The sequence below is a fragment of the Geotrypetes seraphini genome, chromosome 8, assembly GCF_902459505.1.
Source record: "Geotrypetes seraphini chromosome 8, aGeoSer1.1, whole genome shotgun sequence".
In the NCBI taxonomy this organism is placed as follows: Eukaryota; Metazoa; Chordata; class Amphibia; order Gymnophiona; family Dermophiidae; genus Geotrypetes; species Geotrypetes seraphini.
Window position 1 is genome coordinate 3,479,877 of NC_047091.1, and position 14,564 is coordinate 3,494,440.

The 14,564-nt window shown below is 42.6% G+C and overlaps 1 protein-coding gene across 1 annotated transcript in view; it reads left to right on the forward strand.

The window, feature by feature from the left end:
• Positions 1-14,564, forward strand: part of NOVA2 (NOVA alternative splicing regulator 2) — a 110,479-nt gene that overhangs the window by 56,677 nt on the left and 39,238 nt on the right. Inside the window, exon 2 of the mRNA XM_033956112.1 lies at positions 4,644-4,787. Coding sequence (XP_033812003.1) covers positions 4,644-4,787 — 144 coding nt within the window. The remainder of the gene's footprint in view (positions 1-4,643; positions 4,788-14,564) is intronic.

Sequence of the window (14,564 nt, forward strand, 5' to 3'; positions counted from 1 at the left end):
CTTTCTTAAACCCCAGTACCGTACTCTGCCCTATTACGTCCTCTGGAAGCACATTCCAGGTGTTCACCACATGTTGGGTAAAAAAGAACTTCCTAGTATTCGTTTTGAATCTGTCCCCTATCATCTTTTATTTTTCGAAAGTTTGAAGAATCTGTTCCTCTCCACTCTCTCTATGCCCTTCATGATCTTGTAAGTCTCTATCATATCCCCTCTAAGTCTCCTCTTCTCCAGGGAAAAGAGACCCAGTTTCTCCAATCTCTCAGCGTATGACAGGTTTTCCATACCTTTTATCAGACGTGTCGCTCTCCTCTGAACCCTCTCGATTAATGCCATATCCTTCTTAAGGTACGGCGACCAATATTGGACGCAGTACTCCAAATGCGGGCGCACCATCGCCCGATACAACAGCTGGATAACTTCTTTTGTTCTGGCTGTAATACCCTTCTTGATTACACCTAGCATTCTATTCGCTCTCTTAGCGGCCGCTGTGCACTGTGCCGTCGGCTTCATTGTCATGTCCACCATTATCCCCAAGTCCCTTTCCTGGGTACTCTTATTCAATAATATCCCTCCCATCGTATAATTGTACCTCGGGTTTCTGCTTCCCACATGTAATACTTTACATTTCTCAACATTGAACTTCATCTGCCATCTCGTCGCCCATTCTCCTAGTTTGTTAAAGTCCCTTTGCAATTCTTTGCAGTCCTCTTTAGTCCGAGCTCCATTAAATAGTTTGGTGTCGTCCGCAAATTTTATTATCTCACACTTCGTCCCTGTTTCTAGATCATTTATGAAGATATTAAATAGCAGTGGCCCGAGCACCGAGCCCTGCGGGACACCACTCGTGACCCGCCTCCAGTCTGAGTAGTGGCCCTTCACTCCTACCCTCTGTTTTCTACCCTCCAACCAGTTTCTGATCCATCTATGTACGTCTCCTTCCGCCCCATGGGGCACCTTGTCAAAGGCTTTTTGGAAATCTAGATATATGATGTCTATGGGGTCTCCTTTGTCCATTCATTTGTTAATTCCTTCGAAGAAGTGCAATAAGTTCGTTAGGCATGATCTCCCCTTGCAGAAACCATGTTGGCTGGTTATCAGAAGCTCGTTTCTTTCAAAATGTTCATCGATGTTTTCTTTTATCAGTGCTTCTGCCATTTTCCCCGGAACCAAGGTCAGGCTCACCGGCCTGTAGTTTCCCGGGTCACCTCTTCATCCCTTTTTAAAGATGGGCGTAACGTTGGCTATCTTCCAATCCTCTGGGATCACGCCTGTTTTCAGGGATAAGTTGCAAATTTGCTGCAGTAGTTCTGCTATCTCCTCCTTTAATTCCTTCAGAACCCTTGGATGTATGCCGTCCGGACCCGGGGATTTGTCAGTTTTTAGTTTTTCTATCTGCCTGCGCACATCCTCAAGGCTCACTTCCATGGATGTTAATTTTTCTTCTTAACTTCCATTGAAGAATTGCTCAGGTTCCGGTATGTTGGACCTGTCCTCGTTTGTAAATACAGACGAGAAGAACATGTTAAGCCTTTCTGCCACTACCTTCTCCTCCTTCACCACTCCCTTCCTGTCTCCGTCGTCCAGCGGTCCCACCTCCTCTCTAGCCAGCTGCTTCCCTTTAACATATCTAAAGAATGGTTTGAAATTTCGTACTTCCCTTGCAAACTCTCTTCATACTCCCTTTTGGCTTTTCGAACCACAGGGTGACATTCTTTTTGATACTTCCTGTGCTTTTTCCAGTTCCCCTCAATTTTGTCCTTTTTCCATTTCTTGAATGAATTTTTCTTATTGCCTATCACTTCCTTCACTATTTTGGTTATCCACACCGGGTCTTTTGTTCGACTCTCTTTACACCCCTTTCTGAATCTGGGGATATACAGATTTTGTGCCTCGCTCACCATGTCCTTGAAGAAAGACCAGGCATGATTTACCGTTTGCCATTTTTTGGAAGTGTTCTTAAGTTTCTTCCTTACCTTTTCCCTCATTGCTTCATAGTTTCCTTTCCTGAAGTTAAAAGTTGTCGCTATGGTTCTCTTTCCTTTCGGTACTCCTACCTCAACCTTGAACTTGATTATATTATGATCGCTATTTCCCAACGGTCCCACTACTTCTATTTCCTCACGCTTAGATTACTACAATCTATTTCTAACTGGTATCCCGCAGTGTTGCCTCTCCCCCCTTGCAATCTGTGCAAAACTCTGCTGCACAACTCATCTTCTTCCAACCTCGCTATGCTCATGTCACCCCTCTCCTTAAGTCACTTCATTAGCTCCCTATCTGCCATCGCATACAGTTCAAGATCTTATTGCTGACCCACAAGTGTGTTCATTCTGCTGCCTCTCAATATCTTTCCTCACTTCTCTCTCCTTATACACATCCCAGAGAACCCCATTCCTCAGATAAGTCGCTCTTAGCTGTACCCTTCTTCTTCACTGCCAATTCCAGACTTCGTTCCTTTCAAGTTTAAGTTTAAGTTTCAAGTTTATTAATTGATTTGTTCAATCGCTTAATCTGATTTCTAAGCGATGTACAATAAAATATGCATACATAAGGAGACAAAAACATTACATACACTTAATTAATTATAATATAAACAAAAGGAAAGAGGGGATGAAATCCATTTTTATAGTAAAGAAAGGACATACATGGTAAATACAAAAGGAAACTGGGAAGAGAAAAAAAGAAATAAAAAATAAAATAACACTTTGTAATAAAATTTAATTAAGTAGCAAATGCATCTTTAAATAAAAAGGTTTTTAATTCGCTTTTAAATTTCCCAAATACCTTCTCCTCCCGTAAAAACATGGGAAGCGCATTCCAAATCTGGGGAGCTGTACATGAAAAGATAAATTGTCTTCTTGTACTAATAATTTTTAGTGAAGGAATTGATAAAAGGTTCCGTTCACTAGATCGTAAAGTTCTTTTAACTGAATATGGGATAAGCAACCTAAATAAAAATGCTGGAGTCTTATTTTCTAATGTTTTAAAAATAATTGTACATAATTTATGCGTAATTCTATGAATGACTGGGAGCCAATGAGCCTTTTTAAGGAGTGGTGTCACATGATCAAATTTTTTAGATTTTGTTATTAATTTAATAGAAGCATTTTGAATAATTTGTAATCGTTTAATTTCTTGTAAAGCAATTCCTGTAAATAATGAATTGCAATAATCGATTTTAGACATCACCAGAGAGTGGATAAGAATATTAAGTGCTTTGGGACAGAGAAATTTAGAAATAGATCGAATTTTCCGCAACCTATAGAAGGTAGTTTTAACAATACTACTAATGTGATCATGATAATTAAGTTTATTATCAAAAATTACTCCTTTCATCTAGCTGCCCCCTAGGCCTGGAATAAAGTACCCAAGTTTGTCCATCAAGCTCCTTCCCTTGTTTAAAAGCAGTAAACCCACCTTTTTGATATAGCCTTCACTCCTTAACCCTACTTCTCTGCCCTCCAACCCAGCCAGCTGATTAACCATTCCCCTTAACTGTATCCATGACATCCTGTTTGTCTGTCTTGCCTGTTTAGATTGTAACCTTTTTGGAGCAGGGACTGTCTTCTTTGTGACTCTGTACAGTGCTGCTTACGTCTGGTAGCGCTATAGAAATAATTCATAGTAGTAGTGTGAAGAGTTTCAGTCTTTGGGAAACAGAGCTGAGACTGTGATGTCATAATGCCTCATTCCACCAATAAGAGCCAACCTCATCAGTGATGTCACAATGGCTTGATTGTCCTGTACTCCCCTCTGCCCTCCAAACCAGCCAGCAGATTAACCCTTCCCCGTAACTGTATCCATGACATCCTGTTTGTCTGTCTTGCCTGTTTAGATTGTAAGCTCTTTCGAGCATGGACTTTTTCTCCTTCTTTGTGACTCTGTGCAGCGTTGCATGCGTCTTGTAAGAACATAAGAATAGCCTTACTGGGTCAGACCAATGGTCCATCAAGCCCAGTAGCCCGTTCTCACAGTGGCCAATCCAGATCACTAGTACCTGGCCAAAACCCAAGTTGTAGCAATAATCCATGCTACCAATACAGGGCAAGCAAGGGCAAGGAAGGTGTAGAGCAAGGGATGATGGGTGAGGGTAGACTCAGGAGTAATCTAATGAAATATTTATTCAAAGAAAGAGTGACCATTGCATGGAATCCCCCCTCTCCCGTGAAAGTAATGGAGAAAAGAACAGCATTAGAATTTAAGAAAGCATGAGACAAGCACAAAGATTCTCTGAGTGAGGGATACTAATGCAGAGAGGGAGATGAGGAAAGACATATTGGATACGTTTGATGGTCCTCATCTGCTGGCTTAGACTATGTTCTAAACAGGCTTGAATTCTTTCACTGGTTTAGTTGGTCTTGCCTCTTGTTGGTATATAATTCCCGGTGTCCACCACTTTTTCAGTGAAGCAGCATCTCCAACCCTGACTGGCCTAACAAACAGAAATTAGGGCTTGATAAATGAAATCCGGTCTTCCTCCAAGCCACAAGTAAATCAGAATTATTTTTTTTTGTGCCTACAAATGTGGTAAAACATTAGCTATACCAGCTTGTCCTAATGCTCTCATGGACCAATCTGATCTCTTTGCTATAGTGGCTCTTGGTTGTACTGTCACTGATGGCAAGTTTTCCTTTCTTCCACAGAGGAAGGTGAATATTTCCTGAAGGTGTTAATTCCCAGCTATGCGGCTGGATCCATCATTGGCAAGGGTGGGCAGACCATTGTCCAGCTCCAGAAGGAGACAGGTGCCACCATTAAACTCTCCAAATCCAAAGACTTCTATCCAGGTAAGACTTCTGGGTGTATTCAGGTATCATGAATGTGTGTAAATATATAACCCAAAGTTCCTCCAAGAAAAGCTACACATATAAAGTCATAGATGCACCGGGGGGTGGGGGGTAAACCAAGACTGCATCTAGCTCCTCTAGATGACAGTGAGCCAAATAGGGTTGTCATGTCATCCAGTCCAAGTATGGTCCCATTGCACGCATTCTGCCTTTCTTATAGAAATCAGAACTACAACATCTTGCATGAGGTGGGGCAAAAGCAGAACTGGACTGATGTGGGCCAGATCGATATCCTGCCAGGATAACAAATATAACTAGCCACCATGCAGGATGGAACACTTAGGGCTCCTTTTACTGAGCTGCGCCAGTGGTTTTAGCGCACGCTGCAATGCCACACGCACTAGACGCTAACGCCTCCATTGAGCTGGCGTTAGTTTTTGGCGCGTAGCACGGGGTTAGCGTGCGCAGCAATGAAGCGTGCGCTAAAAATGCTAGCACACCTTAGTAAAAGGAGCCCTTAATTACCAATAGAAACATAGAAATAGACGGCAGATAAGGGCCATGGCCCATCTAGTCTGCCCACCCCAATGACCCTCCCCTACCTTTGTCTGTGAATAGATCCCACGTGTCTATCCCATTTGGCCTTAAAATCAGGCACGCTGCTGGCCTCAATAACCTGAAGTGGAAGACTATTTCAGCGATCAACCACCCTTTCAGTGAAAAAGAATTTCCTGGTGTACCTGGTTGTGTTTGTATTCATCTATGCAATAGGGTGGGTCACAATTAGGTATAAAATAACTTAAAAATCTAGAAAAACATATTTTTTGCAGCCTGAGTGATAAAGCTTTGGCTTAGATAATAAGAATATAAGCACTGGGTGAGACAAGTGATTACCTACCAAGCCTAGGATCCTATTAACAACAGTGGCTAGTCTTAGAATAGCAGGTTCCAATAGGAAAGTCTGCTTCATATTGATATTTGACATAAAACATGGAGATATACAAGGTCTGTCTGGCTAGAAATTATGGATCTGTTTTCCAGAAACTTGTCCAAACATTGGTTTTAAATTCAGCTCTATTAGACACTCCTTTGGGCTTCAACTTAAGCATCTTTTGAAGAGATATGTAGAAATAAATGAAATATGTATGTACCACCTGACTGTTTTGGGGGGAAAGTAAAGTATCTTTGAAGTGTACCATCAAAATAGAGATGTGAGCACAGCCACATAGAGAAGTAACAAAAATGGCAAAAGTAAGCTAGGAGCCTTTAAGAGAAGAGCAGAATAAAGATTGCATATTGTCCCTCTCAACTGGTAGATACAAACAAACAAACATGCTTTGAAGTAGCTATAGAAAAGTACTAGAAGCCCAAGAAATACTTGCTTTTCCTCCCGCCCCCCCCCCCAACAAAAGGAAATAATTAGCCTACAGAGATGCTCAATATCCTTTTTATTTTTCTTCATCTTTTTCAAATTGGTAACCAAACTTCAGGATTGCAACCGTCACGTTTGAAAGTCACTCAGAGGTATAGAGTTCTTCAAGAAGAGAGTTGCGCCCTCTAGTGATGAACCAAAGTATATTTTTCAGTCGTTGCAACTTTATTAGTTCTGGTTACGCTCCAAGTTTGATTACAAAAGTAAATAAATAAATAAATAAATAAATGTCTTTACAGTCTTTCAAACACTTGTATGAAAATACTTTGTTTTTTCTTATCTTTACAAATCTTATTTTATTTTATTTGAACTCTAATATTTTTCTGACTTCCACTAATATTTAACTATTAGTACCCCAGTGACATTATAAAGAAACAATATCCTTTTTAAGCAGGAATAGCAGCAGTGTCTGCAAAAGATAGAGCCACTTAGGAAAAATGAGCATACGAAAAAGGTGTATGCGCCCCATCAACGAGATAGGAAGATTCCTCCAGCGTCTCAAGAGTATCTTAGTCTCATCCAGCAATTTAGCTGTATTCAGTCTATACAGAGACTTTAACGTCAACAGGCAGCTGGATGCCTAGATAGCGAAAATAATTTTGTGCCTATCGCAGTGGGAATGTGGATCCCCATTCTTCACGCAAGGACTCTGGAAATTCCAGGGCCTCCGACTTCAAATAGTTGAGCCGAAAGCCCAAAAAGTCCCCATACTCCCGAAAGCTATCCAAGAGGATAGGCGAAGAGACCTTGGGCTCAGTCAAATAGACCAATATATCATCCGCGAAGGCCGCAACTTTAAAATGATGGGCTCCCACTACCATCCTCTGTATCTCCTGATTGTCCTGGATTTCTCTAATAAGAGACTCCAAGGTCAGTATACAGTAAATAACAAGGGCAATAGAGGACACCCCTGGTGTCTACCTCTGCAAATCAGGAATAAATCCGAAAGAACATCATTCACCCACACTTGCGCCTGAGGATCTTTGTAAAGGGTACTGATAGCCCGAATGAACCAGGGTCCCAGTCCAAATGTCCTTAAAACATAGAATAAGAAACCCCAATCTGCTTGGTCAAAGGCCTTCTCAGCATCAAAACTTACTACCAGAGAAGGTAGTTGGTCCTGGGCCGCCCTCTCCAGAGCTGCTAAAATTCGGTGCATGTTCTTTGAAACAGATCGGCCCTTCATAAAGCCAACTTGCTGATCCGAAATAAGACCAGGAAGTTCTGTGGCCAAGAGATTAGCCAAGACCTTCACAAAAAGTTTCACCTTGAAATTTAATAGCAAAATCAGTCTATATGATTCAGGCTTATTCAGCTCTTTGCCCGGCTTCAACAAGACAATAATTGGTGCTACATTTAAGCGTCTAGGGAGTCTGTTAGCTTCTACAGATTCATTAAACACAGCAGCCAAGATCTTATAAAATTCACTTCTCAGCCCATCAAGACACGGTGACTCCCCAAGACACTAGTTTGAATGGCCCATTCAATGTCATCAGTTGAAAAGCATCCAGTTTTACTCTGGACGAAACTGAAAGAGCCCGGAGAGTATGACCCGAAAGATACATCTCACCAGCCAACAAAGGATCATGAGGTCGGGAATATATATTTTTTTTAGAAAGAACTGAGAACCTTATTAATGTCAGTATTTGAATTCACAACGTTATTCCTCTCATCCAGCAATGTAGCGATACAGGTACTTCCCCGTTGTTGCTTCACCAATTTAGCCAAGAGTTTGCTGCCTTTATTAGCAAAACGAAAAAGGTGAAATTTGTAATGTGCCATAGATTTATTAGCCTGCTGATGTAAAAGGGTATTTAGTACGCATTGAGCCTCTAACAACTGAGCCTTATCCGATAGCGCATGAGTGTGACCATACCGTCGTCGTAAAGAAGAGACCAAGCATTCCAAACGTAACAATTCCCGCTGAAAACTCAAAAAGTCCCAATTAGATGTTTTATCCTTAGAATACCAGTCTAACTTGGGATCACATATACCTCATAAATTCCTTTAATCCCAAGTAATAATATCAATTGAATTTGTAATTTTAGTTCTTACTGTTCTTCTTAAGCTTTCTGGACCTCAGAAACACAACTTGCCGCTCAAATGTTTATCACAGCGGTTATCTTGACGTGTTGCCTCCTCACCGGTCCTCTTATATATCAAATATTGATGTTAGCGTACATGTTTAAAGTGTAATCTTTTAAAGTGCTTAGAAGTGCCTTAAAGTGCTATATTCAAATAAATTATTCAAAAACTTTTACTTATCTTAGTTATAATGAATGGGGGAACTCGGATTTGACGTTTCGCATATTTAACACTTCATCAAGGATCGTTTTCCTAAAATAAATCAAAACAACATATTAAACTTAATATCAAGAGAGGAAGTGATGTCACCGATATGGCAGGCCGCGAGAGGCTGAGGCTCTGTGGGGGCTGCGGTATAATTGTATGATTGCGAGGTGATTTTGGCTCGCTTTGCCCCTTTTTCTCACTCCCAGTGTGGGGTGTTATGGCAGCTGCTACCCCTCTAGAACAGCGCCAGGCAAGTCGGGGCCGGGAATCGACAAACAGCACGCTTCCCCGAGTGTCTCCAAGATGGTGGCGGACCCGACTGCAGCGCAGGTATCGGAGGTGGAGGGAGTCAGAGGAGCACGGGACCCGCCTGAGTCGGGAGGGTTTGCGGACATGCTGGTGAGTCTTCGGGAGGATATCCTGTCTATCCATATGGATATTAAACAGGCGGTGCTGGACATCAAACAGGACTTGCATGATATCACTCACTGGCAGGAGGAATTGGAGACGAGAGTGGTTGTGGTGGCGGAGGATTTAATTGATACCCAAGGTGCAGTGGCGGCCCTTCAGAAAGACAGAATCGATCTGTGGGAGAAGATGGAGGACTTAGAAAACCGCACATGTCAGTATAATTTGCGGCTGAGTGGTATGCCAGAGACTGATACTTATCGGGATGTGTGCAAGGTAGCTCAGGATATTTGTGAGGATTTGTTCGGTGGTCCTGCAGTGCAAATTGAAAGAGTGCATCGGGCATTGGGCTGGGTGCAGGGAAATCTCCCCAGAGACATTGTGATCTGCCTGACCTCTTATGGAGTCAAAGAGACTATTCTGCAAACTGCCCGGCGTCAAGGTGATTATCAATGGAAGGAGCAGTCGCAGAGGCAACTATTTTTTCTTCCCCGTTTCGGCGGGTTACCTGCGGCTAAACGCGGCTAGCCGCGGGTAACTGCCACCGTGTCATTCTCTATTTCCAACCTGTTCCTCCTTCATGTCCCAGTCCCTTTTAGCAAGTAGCTCTGGCTGCTTCCAAGCTAGTTCAGCTTCATGCTGAGATTCTGGTTCCTGCACTGCTCCTGCCCCAGGGAATCGGCTGGTTCCTTGCTGCCACGTTCCTGCTGCCTTGCTAAGCTCATTACAGAGCCTCTGTTTAAGCTGGGAGAAGAAACCACTCCCCTTTAGCTGCAGGGGGGTGAGTTTCCTTCCCTCAGCTTGAATTGCTCTCAAGGCACCCTGCTGTGCTGCTTTCTGCTTTCCAGCACCTGGCAAACAGCGAGGTAAAACTTTACTGCCTGGTTTCTGGACAGTATCAGGGAAGTCACAGCTTTCCTGTTCTACTTCCATTTCTTCACTGTCCATAGGATAGTCAGCTGATCTACACCCCCGAGCTCTGACTTGGTCAGCCCTTCTGCATCGGGGCTTGTAATTCCTCCCACATTTCTCTGTGACAAGACTTTGGGATGCAGGATTGTCACAACCCTCAAGCTTGATCTGTCCCGGTGTGACACACTCTCAGCTATCTCTGCCCCCGCTTATCCTAATGGTGTACTCTCAGCTTTTTCTGGTCCTAGAGCCTTCCCTCTGATTAGTCTGATTTAAGAGGAAACAGGAAGTTGTGTTATAGGGAAGACTCTGGGGCCACTGCAGCAGTATATATGAGTTGCTGCTCAGTGTCAGTGAAGAACTGAAGTATTTAAAAAGGTACATGGGGGAGGGGGAGGGGAGAAGTGCATACCTGAAGGCATCTGGTGATGGAGAGACGGTCTATTTTCTGGAACTACTGTTAGTCTCCCTGTCTTCTTGTAGCATTTTAGCTATCTTTCAAGTGCCGTGAATCGGGCAGGCACTGAGAAAGGCACTTCTGACATCATTGCAGCCCTAACCATCAGACATACAACGCTGACGCTCCTATGGCGCATGGCCAAAAGCATGTGGCCATAGGGCGTGCCCTAAGGAGCACGCTAGGCCCCTTGGAGCCAATTGGAGATGAGTGGAGCGAGGTTCATTGAATATTTGCGTTTTCTTCATTTGGCTGTTACTTGATTGATGACTTAATGAGGTTAGTGTTTCCTAATGGGGAAGCTCAAAAGAAAAACCAAAGTCTCTACCCCAGTTTTTGTAGGCGCAATGGACCGACACCTGACATCCGATGAGGTAAACACTTCTCAGGCAAAGAACAGATTTCAGTTGCCTCATTTAGCTCTCCTGATCAAACTCCTCCTTTCCCTCCTGAGTTTCCTGCAGAGCTGGGACCCAAAGTTGGTCCTAGTGCTTCTTTGGAAGCCTCAGAGTCTCAGACCGATCTGGCTATCTCTTATTTAAAAATGCCTCAAATTACAGTTGCAATTACAGACGGTCTAGAAGACTGAAGAAAATATGCAGGAAATGTCCTTAAAAGATTTATGGAAAATTAATATACGGATGTATGGAGTCATCTGGAAATGCTAAGCTTTTCTACCAACAGGCGCTGTACTGGGTACCCGAGGGAGGCTGAAATCAGCTGTTAAAAGCCCCTGTTTTTTCACCATAAAAGGGAAGCCATACTGCAGAACGCGACTGTGGGCGCGCTCCTGTGGGCATGTGACCGAAAGGATGTGACCAAAGTGGCAAATCCGGCCCCTTGGGAGCCCCTTTGGAGCACATAAGAGCTGGGACCCTGCAAGAATATGGGGAAACAAAAAGTTGGAAAGAAGAATTTGGCCCCAGTGACAGTTGTGTGGACCTTGGATTTCCATCTTCAAGATCTGAGACTTTTGAACATGGACTTGAGATCTCCGGTTCTATCACCATCATCAGATCCTTCTCTTTCCTCTGGGGGACCTACCTCTTCCCTCCCCAACCGTTACCTACAAAATCTAATAAGCAGCAAGATTCTGAGATGATTTCCAGTACTACATCATTACCAGAAGTTGTTTCTGCTAATCATAATGCTGCATTTAATTCCTTACAACCTGCTGGAACTTTGTCTAGCTTTCAGGTACTTACTCCAGTTAAATTTGTTAGCCATCATTTAGATGATTCTGTTCTATCTAAAGTGGACAATTTCTCTTTGATAGATATTTTTGTAGCCATTGTTAATGAGGATAAGAATTTAAATGATAATCTTCAACATTTCAGTCAATTTACTGAACAAACAGTTGTTAAATTTCAGGAACAAGAAGTGAAGATAAACTGTGCAAGATAAACTAGATAAAGTGGAAACTCAATTGGTAAGTCATCAGACAACTTTGGCTATGAATGCCAAAGATAGCTTGATGATTCACTTACGAATGGAATCTTTGGAAAATGCTTCTAGGAATTTGAATCTGAGAATCATTAATTTTCCTATTATTCATTTACTATCTCCCAAAGAATTTCTTAAAGTTTATTTCCGAGAGGTATTAGAACTATCCATAAAGGAAGAGGAAATTTCAAATGTATATTATCTCCCAAGAGGTGCAATATTAGAGAAACTTGAAGGTGAATTTGATAATTTGAATTCCCCAGACAATTTAGATTTGACTAAGTTTTTGGAATCCTCTCAGTAGAATATTCTTAAAAGGGTTACTTTGTTAGTTTCATTTAAAAGAATAGAACAAAAAATCTTGGTACTGAGAACTTTTTTCTAAAAGAAAAATGTACCATTTTATGGACAAACAATTTCAATATTTCCGGATGTTGCTAGATCAACACAATTACATAGATGGAACTTCCTTTCGCTTAAACCAAAAGTTTTGGCAATTGGTGGATCCTTTTGTCTAAAGTTTCCATGTAAATGTTTTGTTTCATGTAAAAAAAATTGTTATGTTTTTCTTGATCCAATACATTTGGAAAATTTTCTTGTTGATAAAGCTCCTGCTTCAAAGTAAACAATTTTCTAGTTGGATTAGGGGTAATTGGAATTTAATAAGCATCTGCCAGTGTTAAAAAATGATCAATTTCTTTTTTTTAAATAAACTATAATGGGCTCATCATTTTTTAAAAAACGTTTAAAAAGTGGCCTAAAATGATACTTGGACGATCAAAAAGACAGTTCGTCCAAGTACCGATAATCAAAGTTGGTTTTAGACGTATCTAAAACCAGCTTAAGCCTTTACCCTTCCTCTGAACGCCTAAATCAAAAAGAGTTTGGAGGAGGGGAAAGGGCGGGAGGTGGGCCGACCTAAACTTAGTTGTACTGCAAGTATAACCAAAAGTTTAATGAGATTGCCGTCAGAACTTATATGTTTTGACTTAGACCAAGTCAAAACAGGTGTAAGTTCTGAATAGGGGCCACTGATCGCGGCAGGAGAGATCCCCCCTCCCTGAACTGGCGTGAACTGGCAGGAGGGATCCCAAGCCCTGCTGCCGGCAACTTCTCCCGACAAAACTGCGATTGCCAGCAGGAGGGATCCCAAGCCCTCTTGCCGAAGACGCACCCCCGAACCCTCTGTGAATACCAGCAGGAGATATCCCAAGCCCTCCTGCTGAAAGCACCCTTCAGAACCCCCACCCCCATGAATAACGGCAGGAGGGATTCCAAGGTTCTATTTCTCTAGTGTTGAACTGCATGCAGTCTAGCATGTTGGGGTTTTGTATGTGTATATTAGGGTTTATCTGTGTTCTGCATATGTGACCAAGGCCAGGTTTTCTGGTAGGAATGAATATAGAGAAGTATTATTGGTGTCACGGCATTTCTTGGCTCTCTTTCACCCCTTTTTGGACTCAAAACATACCTCGCTTGAAAATTAGCAAAGCCCAGTGCCCTAGGGACATCATTAAGGCCAGAGTTGGGTTTGAAGTTGGCATAATGGAGGAGGGACGATGGTAGGGGCGCTCTCATAGAGGGGAGTGTTGTTGATGACACATGGGGTGATTGGGTGGGGATTGTGGTATCAGGAGAGTTGTTAATGCTTCAGGAGTGATTGGGTGAGGAATCCCTCTTGAGGGGGGTGTCATTGATGTCAGGGATATGTTCGGGGGGGGTAACCTTGGCCCTTTCAAGTCTACACTTCTGCATGCCTTGGAGCAGGTGTAGAAGCCACCTAAAATGTTTTATATCAACATATGTGCCAATATTGGCCACATAAAGCATTCTCTCTCCATGCCTGATCATGCCCCCTTGCTGTTTAAACATGTGTGGTTCCCCAAGTATAAATGGCAGCTGTCTGTAATTTACACATATTAAAGCTGCTATTTACATCCAGGGATCTTTTTAAAATAATGACCTGTAAATCCATAGATGCTATCATTGCCTGAGCCGTTGGGAGCTAGGAGAGCATTATGAGATTAAAGTCAGGCAAACAATTATCTGAACCTTAGATTGATCTGACTCTAGGAGGGAGACTGAACCAGTGCAGGCTTTTTGACATGTCTTTCTCCTTATGTACCCCATTATCTGCAGTGCTAATTGTCAGTGGAAGCAGCAAGGACTATAAATCCCAGAATGCAGTGGAAAGTTTAAAAAACAGGACTGGACTAGTAATCTCAGATCATGTTACACTTGAGTCTTATTTACTTCATTGACACATGATTCTGAAGTCCACCTGTCATTTAGCCCAGGCACCTCATGTCAACCCGATGTCTTTTAAAGCAAGTAATCCCCCATTTCCTTTGAGGACAGGGTTAATGACTTGAGGCAACCTTGGGGCTGATGGCTCATTAGGACGGACAATAAATTCAGGAAAAAGGGACTGGAGTCTTTCAACAGTTAATTAGGTGTGGTGAAAGGGGAGCAGATGGAATACTTCCCCCACCCCCACTTCTCTTCCTGCCCTGGATACTCTCTCTGTGTGTTTGTATGAATAGAGCGACTTTCCATACTGGGCTGTTATTCACAATAGAAGAGGGCGAAGAGTCACACATATGCTAATCAGCTAATTTACATGCAGATTGCAGCATCTGGCAGTGGTCCTACCCTGACCAGATGCTCTTCCTAGGTCATGCCCCTTCTCATGCACCTGCGTCTCCTCTCCCCCCCACCTCCCGCCCCCGCCCCCTCATCCTTCTCCCAGTGAAATGGGAACTCTGCCCAGGTCACCCATCATCCTAAACAGTAATTGCAAACATTGTGTACCACCTCATTTTAGGATAAGTCT